General features: G+C 43.1%; 1 protein-coding gene across 1 annotated transcript; it reads left to right on the forward strand.

The window, feature by feature from the left end:
• Positions 1–9,697: 9,697 nt before the first annotated feature.
• On the forward strand, positions 9,698–13,431 carry LOC148013682 (uncharacterized). The gene is made up of 3 exons (XM_087668083.1): positions 9,698–10,239; positions 10,733–10,900; positions 11,011–13,431. The coding sequence occupies exons 1-3, from the start codon at positions 9,769–9,771 to the stop codon at positions 13,321–13,323; spliced, it is 2,952 nt and encodes a 983-aa protein (XP_087524209.1). The 5' UTR covers positions 9,698–9,768; the 3' UTR covers positions 13,324–13,431.
• Positions 13,432–14,387: the final 956 nt, after the last annotated feature.

Genomic DNA, 14,387 nt, shown 5'->3' on the forward strand with positions numbered 1-14,387 from the left:
AATCTTTCAAGGTTTTCATGAAGCGCTCAAGAAAAAACATCCATCTTACATGAACTACCCCACAAAGTGCAATCTCATCAATCAAATGTACGAGTAAATGTAATTGAGTAGTTAAAATGGATCGAGGAAAAATTTACTCCACCAAACAAACCACCTCAACAGATAATACTCGAGCATCTTGCAATGTGTTTGGATCAATTTCCTTCGAGCTCACGTATCTGTCAAGATGTATGATGTGCTTTTTTATTTTTGTGTAGAAATTCAAAGATATATAATGAAAAAATACAATGTATACACACCTCACAAGATCTCCCATCTGGTAAATGATATCACGTACATCTTTGGATACACAATGGGATACGAACTGAATGTAAACAATATTCATAGATCAAATGATTAGTTGAGGAAAAAGTCATCATACCCCAAAGTTTACACATAGTTACTCCACTAATTACTATATTCATGGTTAGAGATACCCTTACTTGAATCATTTTGTGCCAATCGTGGGACTTCAAACCAGATAGTTGCTCCACACCTCTTTTCTTTTTCTTTATGAAGGCTCCGTTGAGACATCTCATACATCCTGTGGGTGTTCGAAAGCTATATATTTGTTCCTTCACTATTTTTTCCTCGTTCTTTGACAACATCCAAGGTGCATGGGGTAGCTCAATCTTTCCTCTGGGTCCAATGCGTGGCCAGGCTCGTCTCATGCGACCAATGTTACGTAAATCCTCCCTTACATTAACTGAATCCTCCCTTACGAGGCACATCCATTGACTTCATCTCCACTTCGTATCCTCCCTTACATTAACTGAATCCTCCCTTACATTAACTGAATCCTCCCTTACGAGGCATAAACAGGGCACTCTCGTGCGAACTCATGAATCCCACGAAATAAGACACAATCATTGACACATGCATGGATCTTGACATAATCGAGACCTCCTAGAGATGTAAAGTAATGTCTTGCTTGCTCTCTCTTAGTTGGCAATTTGTTTCCTTTTGGAAGCATTTGTGATAATAACCTACATATATTTTTAAAAGTGAGTTAAAAAACCACCAACGTCATATATTTCTGTCTGATTTTAAAATAAAACTGAATTGATACCTACTTCAATAACGCATCCAAATTGACATTACTCCATCCATAAATTGTTTGCAAGTTAAGTATCTCGAGGGATGCACGAAGAACGGAGTACGTACAACCTTCATACAACGGACTAGATGATGCTACATATAGTGGATCATCTGGCTTCGTAGAGTGACATTGTCCCTGAACTAGTTGCAAAAATAGATGGTGTACCATGTTGTCCAAAATCTCATCCTCTACGACTTGATGGGGCATTTCATGAGGGCTACTATCATGGTCGTCAATCTCTACTCTTCTTGAAGACTCTGCCTCCTCGTGTCGACGTTTTGCAGCCTCTCGACGCCCGGGAGGGAGCATCTGAGGATGTGGCACCGCATCCTGCTCAACCACAAAAGGGAGTTTCATGTACGTTGATATATAATTCCCGTAATATAGACTAGCAATCTTAGTGGTAAAAAAAACAATGAATACTGGTGATTTTTCTCGGTCCCATTCTCCATACAAGCTGAGGTGTGACATTGCAATTCAACATGCTCGAAAAATATACCCTCGACAATGATCACACATGCATTTAATTTTTCATCGTAGTAGCCATGCATCTCGATTATGAAGACGCAATGTTTCATCCTCACTTGAGGATGTGCTCATTGACTCATCAGCATGCACCGCACTAGTTAATGGCGACGACATGATTAAACCTAATAATTCATGACAACATCAAATTAAAATATTTGACATTCATATGTTTACATAAGATCTCAATTTTAAATACACAAAAATCATCATAAATACATTAAAACTTATGATAAGAATTCACTATTAAAACTTATCTTAAAAACAAAAAATTATGATAAAGCCTAAATGTGCGTCTATATTCGCGTCTATCGTCACGTCTATATTAGCGTCTATTTTTGCGTCTATATTCGCATCTATCCTCGCGTCTATCTGAACAATAGACGTGCATATACACGCAAAAATAGACGCACACGTCAAAATTCAAACCATACTTAAATCATTTCTTTTCAAACTGCGCCTTTCCTTTCCTGCATTTTATGCGGTTCTGAAGCTTGAGTTTAGCCGACATGCAGTCTCTTCATACCTCACCTAGTCTCTTCATGCCTCACCTCCTCATGATTCACCTCTTCTTTCATTTCAAACACACAAGAAGGAAAAAAGGAAAGCCAAGGAGAGGAAGAAAGAGAGAACAAGAGAGAGGAGAACAAGAAGAAGCAGCAAGCAAGAAAGCAAGCATCAAGGGAGGGTAACTTACCAAGGAGAGGAAGAAGGAGAAGGAAGAAGCGCCACCACATGCCACACCAAACACCCAAGGTGAGTCTCACTCTCTCTCTCTCTCTCTCTCTCTTTCTCTCTCTCTCTCTCTCTCTCTCTCTCTCTCTCTCTCTCTCTCTCTCTCTCTCTCTCTCTCTCTCTCTCTTTGTTTCTCTCTTCCTCTCTCTGCTCTGTCTGTGTATTTAGGATTTGTGATTCCATTATGTATTGCATTTTGTAAATCATCAATGACGGTCCGTCGGGCTAAAATCAGCCGACCGAGTGCATCTGATAGCGCATCTACATTTCAGTGTAGATGCAGATATAGACGCGAAAAATGTTTCCTCTCATAGTGTCTGAGGGCGCATCTTAGAGCACGTATGCTTTGCAGTGTACACGCGATGATACACGCGCTGGACAGAAGGTTGACCTGCAGTCTACACGTGATTATACACGCGCATTGACCTGGAATGTGCATCTGATAGCGCGTCTGTGTTGCATCTTTTATGCAAAGATAGACGCGCTGGACAGAAGGTTGACTTTGGAGCGCGTCTGAGGGCACGTCTAACCTGCAATTTAGACGTGGGGACAGATGCGCCAGGTCTCCCAGTTCTGATAGTAAACAATATATTTTTGCAATGATGAATGTGACCAATTCCATATTTGTGTTTATCAGTTTTCTTGTTTATGAGAAGCATTAGCACTTACATTTTATGCTCAATGTCTAAAGAAAGCTCTTTGAAAATGTAGGTAATATATGATTTTTTGTATGCAAATAAATTTGTCTTTTTCCTGTGTTTTTTTTGCAGATGTCGTATCCTGGTTCAATGACCCGGATTTGGATCGCATGAATGATACATTGGCCTCCTTTGGCAGGGGGGTCAATGCATTTTTTGGAGGTTTTCCTAGTAGGGAAGACTTCATGAGAGAGATGACCAGACACCTTGGCCGCTCTTCCACAGCGGACGAGATGTTCAGTGTCATGTGTGGGACGCCTTTGACATCTTTGCTTGGCACTACTTCCCAAACTCCACATGCAGGTACTCCATATGCAGGTACTCCATATGTAGAGGGTAGTCGACAGAGAGGGAGGAGGGAGAGTCGAGGGGGAGGACAAGGCTTGTGTGGAGGTTGCCTAGGAGGTGGCGAGCGATCACCCTCACCAGTAGATCACGTAGAGGAGGTTGTATGCCAGTACTATAGAGTTACAGATACTGGTGGCATCTTTCATGATGATGAAGGAAGGGATGTAATGGCGTACATGAGGAGCGTCGTGCATGCGACGTATAAAGATTGTTTCATTGCCTTCAAAAATCAGAAAAGTGGCTTATAGCAGGAGGTGTTGAGGGCAGTCCATAGGAGATACCCAAATCCTGAGGGTCAGTGATTCTCGGATGATTGGGAACGCACAAAAGTGAGGGATATGCTTCATAACAAAAGATCCCACCTCATGACATGGGCCAGGGACTCACTGCGGAGGCAGGAGGAGGGATGTGGAGCCTATAGCCAACCACCTATGTGCCACCGCATAGAGTGGAAGAAATCCAAGAAGAAAGCAGCAGAGAAAGTGAAGAGTCGCCAGCACGCAGAGGCGCGACGGATCCAAATGGAAACCATGGGATCGTCGCTTTACGGATTGGGCGGCAGAGAGTCGTGGGAGGCAGAGTTTGTAAGTATATTTTGATTTCTAGTTTTTTTTAAATTATATTTCTTTTAATTCTTTATATATTTTATTCTAATATATTGTGACTCATAATTCTTTGTATATATCTAAATGTTTTGCAGACTACCATCGTTGGTAGGATACCTAATCCTAGAGAGGTAGGTTACCATCGAGGCCATAACCGCACAGCCACATGGCTTCACTTCTATGAGGAGAGTCTCATCACTGAGGACCAATACAACCGGGCCATGAGGATTCAGCAGTAGCCAGAGGAGGTATGTTTTTCTTACTTTCCTATTAAAAGTATAGCTAATTATAACTTTTTCTCCACCTTGTCTATGTAAGCAACCCTGATCTTTTGTGTGTGTAGGAGAACCCGGATGTGGAGCATAGCGAGGAGGGGGATAGCGACGCTAGTAGCCATGGTGGTACTAGTGAAGATGTTTCCTCTTCAGATTCGTAGAGGAGCACTATACCTCCTCATGAGGCCTTCTTTTCTTGTATATGTATGATCCATCTTTGAGCCTACTGCTTGTGGCCATGCTTTAGGTCACAAGCACTTAAACTTCCCATGTAATTGCTTTTGATATATAATGAATACATGGACTTTTATTTTCAATTCTCGTGCCCGTAAGATACATTGTCTATTTCCCAAATGCACAATCTGATGTATGGGAGGGGGGAAAAAAAACCAGAGAGCAACCACATGCTCTCTGGTTTTTTTTTTCCAGTTCTGTTTTGCGCGTCTATTCGCGCGTCTAAATTGCAGATAATTCACGTTTATACGCGCGTCTATAGTGCAGACTACACGTGCTTATACACGCACTTCATAATTCAAATTTAAAAAAGAAATTAAATATCTTTTTTAAAAAAGGACATTTTTTGTTTTCCGTTCGCGTCTACCAGTGCTTGTAAAAACGCGTCTATTAGCGTGTCTATATGCGCGTGTATATGTGCGTCTATTGCGCATCTATTTTTGCATGTAAATTTGTTGATACATGCGATTATAGACGCGAAATGGTAGACGCGCAAATAGACGGGCGGATAGATGCGCCTGTAAGAATTTCTCTATATTCAAAAATCGCGTCTAAATGTGCGTCTATGAGGCCTTTTTGTTGTAGTGAGAGAGATTTCTCATAATCCTTAAACCAATTATGATATTCATCTAACAACTGAAATTTCAAAGTTTGGAGTTTTAAGGCTGAGTCACTTATTTTTGCTGATAATATATCCAAGCTCCAATTTTTTAAGGAATCACTGAGGATCCTCGTCTTTTTTTCCATAAAATTCAAGAAATGAACAGGCCATCAAAAAATAATCTCAAACAAGAAGTCAAAGCATGAATCACAAACAAAGTTAACTTTTTCGGCACTCCTTAGCAAGGGCACCAAAAAAAGGGATGTTAAGCGAGCCGGTGATTGAGAACAAGCCACACTCACTACCAGACAATGAGTCGTTAAGAAGTGTTGGTTAGGGAAATTGACTTTGTTGATGAACAACTCAAAAAGAAAATCTTTTACGTTTTATGAACTACAAAACCCACACACGAATCTAAACAACCAACAATGCCTCTAGTTGCTCAAATATGCCTAAGACTAGACACGAAGTAGAGCAATCAACAAAATATCAAAAAAGAAAAAGTTTAGTCTAAAACAAAACACCAATGCTTCATAGCTCTTCAAGAATGATACAACTCCTTGCACTTCCAACTTTCATATTTACGTGAACTTAATCGCCACACATGAATAACCATGCTAATTTATGGAACCTTTCTCTCACTCAAACCACACCAATTTGTATAACATGAGAAGGCCCCTTACACGTCTCGAAACTCCTCCTTCTATATGTCTCTACACACATTGTATATGATTTTTCAAAAGAATTTAGGCTTCTCCATCATTAATTGTTTTTATGAAACTTTAAGCATTATTGTCGTTAAAATGAAAAGCTTCAAGTTTAAAGGTTAAAAGCTCGTAAGATTTTTCTCGCTGCCAATTGCACATCATCGATCTCCTGAGCTTTCTGATCGTGATCACCATAAATTATGTCGCTGGCTTACCCAAATAGTTCAATGCACAACTTGAAGTGCTTGTCATTCTCATCTCATCCACATCAGCCAGTTGGATAGCCTAGAGCTGTAGTAGATGCTCATGGTCAGGGTGTTGGACATGCAGATGGGCAGGCAGCAGAGCCTACCGTGAGATGGTCTGCTAGAGACAGACATCCACCCGATAGATTTCAGCCCTCGATGCATTATGTCTTGGTTACAAATATAGGAGAGCCTTTCACTTATGATGAGGCTATGTGCAGGGGTGACAGTCACTCCTGGGAGAGGGCTATGCAGTCTGAGATAGACTCCTTGCATAAGAATGACACTTGGGATTTGGTTTCCTTACCTTAGGACAATGCCTTAGGGCAAGACGGCTTTGCCATGCAAGTGGGTGTACAAGCTAAAAAGTACCCTTGGACACCCCAAGCCGGCATACAAGGCTAGATTGGTAGCAAAGGGTTTTAAGCAGGAGCATGGTGTGGACTCTGATGAGGTCTTTTCTCCTGTGGTTAAGATGACCACCCTGCACTTAGTCTTGGATTTGGTTGCTCAGCTTGACTTAGATTTATACCAGATGGATGTCAAGATGGCTTTCTTACATAGGGACTTGCATGATGAGATTTATATGGAGTAGCCTAAGGGCTTTGTAGAACCTGGCAGGGAGCACCTAGTGTGCAAATTGAAGAAAATCTTTATGCCTTGAAACATGCACCTAGGGAGTGGTATCATAAAGTTGATGCCTTTATGCAGTCACAGGGCTATAGCAGGAGTACTATGGATCCGTGTCTTTACACGAAGAAAGCCCATGATGGTTCTTTATTGATTTTGGTACTCTATGTGGATGATATGCTGATAGTAGGGAAAGCTCATGATGAGCTAGATACTCTTAAGGCTCAGCTCAAGAAGAGATTTGAGATAAAAGATCTGGGACAAGCCACTCACATACTTGGTATGCGCATTAGACGCGACAAGCATAAAGGACTCCTCTACTTGTCACAAAGGGAGTACATTCATAAAGTCCTTGAGCGCTTCCGCATACAGGATGTAAAGCCTATTGGCTGCCCATTGCCTTATTATGTGAAGGTCTCACAGGCTGATTGTCCGCAGACAGATGAGCAGAGGGCCGAGATGGCCAAGATTTCCTATGCGTCCACAGTGGGCAGTCTTATGTATGCCATGATAGCCACTCATCCAAATATTGTCTTTGCAGTTGGTGTTGTGGCACGCTATATGGCTACACCTGGCCAGAAGCATTGGGATGCCGTGAAGGGTATTATGAGGTACCTGAAGGGCACTGCAGATATGTGCGTATGCTATGGCAGCCAAGATACACGAGTCGTGGGGTACATTGACTCTGATTATGCAGGACATGCAGATAGTAGAAAGTCCACTTCCGGCTATGTATTCACCTATGCTAGAGGTGCTATTTCTTAGATGTCCAAGGTGCAGAAATGCACGGCCCTTTCTACTACAGAAGGCGAGTATATTGCAGCCACTAAGGCTTGCAAGGAGGCCATTTGGTTGGGTCGTTTGGATGCTGACCTTGGTATTGGTGCTATCCCTACACTGCATTCGGATTCTATGAGTGCTATTCAGTTAGCTAAGAATCCGGTCTTCCATGCGAAGATGAAACACATTGAGGTGAGGTATCAGTTCATACGTGGTGTCGTTCAGGATAAGTCTGTTGATCTTGTCAAGATCTCGACTGACCAGAATCCTGTACATCTGCTCACGAAAAGCCTCTCTACAGAGCGCTTTGCCTTCCTTAGTAGATTGATGGGCGTGGGATGAGATGACGTCTTTCCTCATCCTGTTGTACATGTGTACATGTTGTACTATCTTTTTTCTTTTCACTCCTCACTAGGGAAAATTCGCCTTTAAGTGGGAGGTTGTTAGGGGTAAAGGCGCCTTTGCCTAGCCGCCCGTGTATTACTACACTGACAGTCACCGTCACTGCACACTATATTTCTCGGGCGCCCGTCACCATCACTTTATTCTTTATTCTTTTAGTGACAATTTGAATAAAGGAAGGCCCGGTCACACATTGTGACTGTTGGAGTTTCCATTTCTTGTCTCTCTCTTTCTTGCTCTTGCTCTCCCGCCATAGCACCTCTCGAGTGCAAGCTTCGATCCTTCTCACCTTTCACCATGTCGTTCTATGAGTTATTATAATCGATATTGTACTTATCTGAGTATTCAATCAATGACTTTTTCTTCTCAGCATCTCACAACGTATGTGTTTCGATGACAATTTTGTACTCAATTTATACATGCTTTATGGAGCATTGTTCAGTATATGTGACTGGAAGGGTGGTAGGGTAGTATGCCTTGCCACTTTTTTTTATCTGCAACTGTCGTGATTAGTGTCCCAAATATACATATACATATTACTATTTGCATTAGTAAATATATTAGAAGGCATCACTGCAACAATGCAAATAGCAATGTATTTGTAGAGACCTATACACCGGTGATTTTATAACAATGGGGGAAATTTTTTTAAGGAATATTTTTTTTCACTTTAGACGTTGGTATATGGCATGTATCTTATAATGGATGATCAAATAGATTTCATGCAATAAACACTTAGGAAGCTTAAGCAAAGCTTGCCAATACCCAAGCTCGTTAACTATGCTAATCCAACCAAGTTCTTGTACTCCACCAACAGAAATATATTGTGGCACTGTGCGAGTGCTAAAGACTTCAGAAAGAGAACCATAGATTCCCACAACATCACTACCAATCATTATTCGCGGAGATGGCATCCAAGGACTAGGGTGAGGACATGGAGAGAAGGAGGGTGAGAAGGGTTTGGTTTGCCACTCCATCTAAGAAGCTCAACTTTATGCTTTGGAAGGTCATAAAATGAATAACCTACTCATGAAGGAGACACTTAGCAAGACCCTAAATGTAGGCCTACTTTGCACCCTCTACAATAGGGAGATAGAAACATTTAGGCTTCTCATGTGGGATTGCAAAGCATTCAAAAAACTGTGAAAAATGATGGAGAATTGGATACATAGAGGTAGCTTTTCATAGAATTATGATTGTAAGGTAATCCTATTTGGGCATAAATGCTCTAAAAGACAATGAGGTTGTGGAATGTGCTAAGATCAGTCTTGTTTAGTCAAATGTGGAAGTTAACAAATCGCAAGCTTTTGAGCAGGTTAAACCCCAAGTCATCCCTATGGAAAAGTGGTCCACTTTTCGTAAAATAGTCCTACTTGTACTTAAAGCTCTGATGAAGGCTAAGGTCTACACGGTCTTCGGCCATGGGTTCATTAAAGAGTGTCTCCTCATAACGTTGGTAAGAGTTCCGTCCAAAGCGTCCTAATAGTGGAATGAGTAATAAAGTTAATACGACTTCCGTCTATGTGTGTACATTTCAGTTGGTCTGAATTCCGTCTTTGATTATGGTTAGCGTGGATAATCGCCTGAATAGAATTAAGTGCTCATAAGTAGATGTTGAATTGTTCATTAATGAGGCAACATGTGAGCTTTTGACTATTACGCCCTTCAAAGACTAGCTTGATCGAGTACTTTATTCACCCATGCGACTATTTAAGTACACCCAGCCATGCTGATGAGTTCAGGTCGATGATTATGGCGCTGCGAAGGGAAAGTGTGGTGGTCTGGGCGAGCGTGCTGCATGGGGCTTTCAGAACCGGGTTAGCGTGCTTCCTGGCAGGGCTAGTGATGCAGCAGGGATCGATGCATACGAGGTGGGTGACTTTCCCGCTGTTTGCCTACGTGGTGGCGGTATCGGTGGTCTGGGAGTCCACCTTCGGGAAGGCCTTCCAGGACACGGTGGGTGTGGTGGCGGGCTCCGTCCAGGGAGTGGGCCTACCCATGCTCGTCTTGCACTGGCTTATCCCTCCCCGCGACATCTCCATCGGTGTGGCCGTCGCATGCATCTCCGCCACCTCCTTGCTCTTCACCTATGGCCTCGGCCCCGCTCGTCTCAGATGTATTCTCTATAGCGACAACATTCTTGCAAAGCGTGTCGCCCTTGCCCACAGTGCCATCATATACCTGAACGCCCTCTCCCAGAAGGAGGGCATGGAAGAAGTCCTGTTCTCCCTGCGTCTTGCTTGCACCACCATCATTGGCGCTACGTGTGGCATGCTCGCCCTGCTTCTGCCCGTTCCACACCTAGCATTCTTCCAGGTATTCTTCAATTCCGAAGTGTGACTGCCAATAATAATTTAGACCAATTACTTATCATTGCAAGTCGCCTATATTATGATTGTCAACTCAACTTCGTAATTCCTTATGATTGTCAATTATAACTTGGACTGGTTAATCATCTCTGTAATTTGCTATTACGAGTGTCAATGTGACTCAAACTGAGTAGTTTCGATCTATATAGATTTATTGCCCGCTCACGCAGACTATAACTACCAATGCTCGTAATTTGCTATTATGAGTGTCAATGTGACTCAAACTGAGTAGTTTCGATCTATATAGATTTATTGCCTGCTGACGCAGACTATAAACTACCAACGCTCTACAGATCTCGATCCCTGTTTTAGGAAATTGACAGTTTACATATGTTTCGCTTGCTGTATCTCGAAGGGAGACAGAATTGTTTGGTCGGATCTACACATCTCGATCCCTGTTTTAGGAAATTGACTGTTCACATATGTTTCGCTTGCTGTAGTCTCGAAGGGAGATAGAATTGTTTGGTCGGATCACGTCCCTGCAAATCAAGGCTACCGTAGGAGCTTTCTGCACCGACGACCCATATGTCTCATCCGCCATGCGTTTTCAGTCTAATTCACTTGGTGAATTAGGAGCTAAAGTCTGTGATGAACTAAGGTCGAAAGAGGTACAACATTTAAATATTTCATCACTGAAGTCGAATTAATCACGAGATATTGACGACGGACGGAGTTTAATGATTGTTTACTAACTTTAGTATTTGGGAAAAATTTGTAGCGCGACGTGGTTTGGGAAGCTCGACGTCTAAGCTGTGGTAGTGCTTCACCTGACGCGCAGTCTACGGTTAAAGCTCTCGTAAGCACCGTCTGCGACGATATTATGGGCATGGAACTGGCCATAACATCTGCCGCAACGGCGAGTACTTCCAAGCTGCTAAGTCCGATGATACCTGAGAAACTCAAAGATAACCTGGTGTGTCTTGCTGATTGGGTGTCTCTGGCCATCATTGCCAGCGTCGACAGCCAGAAGAGTATCAAGTGGGGATTGTCAGTGAATCCGCATCCACAGGATCAAGTAGAGAGCCCCAAAACACGTTACCAAACTATAATAGAGCAAGGCATGGAGGGTTTGTCTAGCTTTGACCATGAGATGACTGAATTTCTGATCAGCAAGACTAGAACTGGGATTGCAGGTGAGGGGGAGTCTGTTCATGATGCAATAGACTGGAGCGAAGAAGAGCTGGCGACCCATTTCTTTCTATATAATGTCAGGCACGCCGCTAAGAAGACTATGAACTACTTGTGCTCTGCGGTAATGGGCATCGATGACCCTCCTAGGAAATCCTTCAGTGCAATTGCCGATATTAACCAGGTACAGCTGCCTGCAAATAGCTGCACGAAAAGCAATCTAGAGGTGCATTTGTCTGTAGCGGACGATCACAATCATGATATGCCGGGTGTTCGGGCTAATCCTGATGAGGTTCCCTCAACGGCAGGTGCAGTACCCGTTCCTGCACCGGCCAGGGACTTGCACCAGTACAGATTCTGCCCGACCTGGAGCTGGAAGTGGATCTATAAACTTATGAGATTAAGCACACGTTGTCGGGCTCTACGCAGGATGCTGAATCTGAACTCTGAGCAGCTGCGAGCTGCCCTTAAGATGGCTTTGGCAATGGCGATGGGAGCCTTTCTGGGATTCTGGTTCGACGAGCCAAAGGCATCCTGGGCGGACATAACTGTGGCCCTGAACTACATGGGGCCATCAAAGGCTGGCTCGTTCAAGGAACCGGTCTTGCGCTCGTTCGGGACGGCGGCCGGCGCCACATATGGCCTGTTGGCGGCGTTGGCGACGCACAGCCTGCCAACGACGGCGAGGCTCATGGCGCTGCTGCCCTGGGTCATATTCACGAGCTTCCTGCGGCAGAGCAAGGTCTTCGGGATGGCGGGGGCCGTGTCGGCATTCACGGGGGCGGTCTTCGTCCTGACCCGTACGTGGGTCCCATCGTCAGCATCATCGCCATCACTCCTATCGTCAGAGTCGCATTCCATCGACCGGGATTTCACAGTAGTCCGGATCGTGGAGGTCTTCATAGGAATGGCCAGCTTCCTTCTGATCGAGCTTCTCATCTTTCCGCGCCGCGCCGCCCGGCTCGTCAAAGTAGACGCCATCGCCGGCCTCGCCAACCTCAAAACCCTCTCCCTTGCCATCCTGTCTGCCTTCGCTACATGCGCATCCGATGCCGACAGTCCTCGCCACGTCTCTCCATGCCTCCACCCAAGCTGCACCGGCCTCCATCAAAATTGTATTCGGAGCACAGTCCGCAACCTCAGAGCCGCAGAGAATACCATCGCATCTGACCTGTCCCGCCAGCGTATGCTCGTCAACGAGGCAGTCGACGAGCCCCAGTTCTGGTTCGCATACTTCCCTTCTCGTCTGTTCTCCAACCTCATCGCTGTCCAGACTCGCCTCCTAGACTACCTCCGCTTTACAATATCTGCCTACGAAGACATCTACATCGAGCGTGCATCCATCATGACTAACAATACAGACCACCATCTCCGGGAACCTCTAATGCAAGCCATGCAGATTACCATTCAAGACAAGCTGGTACCCATTTTAACCTTCCTCATCGAGGTCATGCACCAGCCAGTCTTACCACAAAACAACAGTTGCACCACCAATGACTCCTCCCGTAACATTGTTAATGTGGACTTCCCTACTGCGGCTGCAGGCTCAGAAAAGTGCAACCTTGCCCACGCCTTCCATCAAGCTGCCGGGACTGTCATTGCAAAGACTTCTTTATCGTCACCTTTAAAACTCGATGAACAAGTAAATCATCCCAATGATCAGTGCACTTCATCTGACACCAGCCTTCGTGATAAACCTTCACAACATCCATTACTGTTCCCCAGTACGAAAGTCCTTGTCTCCCTTCTTGTGCTCCAATTTGCTCTCAAGGGTATCCTTCACACTGCTAAAGAGCTTCAAAGTACTGTTCAAGAACTCTTGCAAGAACAGGACCCTTGGAGGCTTATCAACTTCCATGTGTTCTACAGTCATGTCTTGCCGAAGAACCAAGTACAATGTTAAAGTCAATGCCATTTGCACAATACAATTTAACCACTAAAAGGGGTCAAACTCACCCCATACAATAAACATGAGTACAATGCCATTTTTTCCAATACTTTAGAGACCTTGACAATTTGGTCATTGTAGTGATGAAACTATTTCACATATTCACTCTTACACATAATCAATCATAGAGCTACTTCTCTATGGGATTCATAGATTATTTGAATAGGATTGCATTAAAAAAAGTTTTTTTCGAAGACCCAATCAAATATTATAAAAATGCTAATTCGGGTCAAGTAGTATCCTAAATTTATGAAGAAGACTCATCATTTATTCTATTGTTGTGAAAAGATTGCACATCACACAGATAATAGAAATTTCAAGGCAACCTGAAACAGTCTTGCAATAATATCATTTAACACAAAGTACACAATTTTTGTAATTTACCTAGAAATGAATGTTGACATGAACAGTTGCTTCACCTTTCAAACCTTGAACTAATCCTCTCATGGAGTTTGAGAGTTTAAACACATTTGAGCACATCATGTTTAGTTCCATTGTGTTAGTGTGTTTATCGCTCTTTATGGCTTTAACTGCATGGTTACCTCTATCAATGCATTGCCAACTTATATTGGCCTTCAAGGGCACCGTTAACTTGTTATTACAAATAAGCACATAATTTCAAATAATAGAAATAGAATATTGATATTCCATTCACTATGTTGTTATTCATACTAGTGAAAAATGGATGTTATATTTCCCATATTTTAGTTACATTTTCATCCAACATGAAGAATATCACATTCCACATGACTACAACAAATGGAGAGTCTAGCAAATGCGATATTCCCTAATAAAGCCATACTAAACTTTTTTGGGACATGTGTATAAATAAGGTTTATAAGTGATTCACAATTAGTTTGTTTTGAGAGTGTGGGAAAGTATTGGTACCTTATTAGTCAAAGAGTTTTCAACACATAGCAACATATCTTATTTTTTAGCTTAAAATATGACTAAATGGAGTAAAATTTGAGCTAAAGCAGTCTCACTAATACTACAAGGAAATGGAAGCACAGCAATAG

Source organism: Lygodium microphyllum, chromosome 26, assembly GCF_053477565.2.
Source record: "Lygodium microphyllum isolate KBCC chromosome 26, Lygodium_microphyllum_v1.1.10, whole genome shotgun sequence".
NCBI classification, from domain to species: Eukaryota; Viridiplantae; Streptophyta; class Polypodiopsida; order Schizaeales; family Lygodiaceae; genus Lygodium; species Lygodium microphyllum.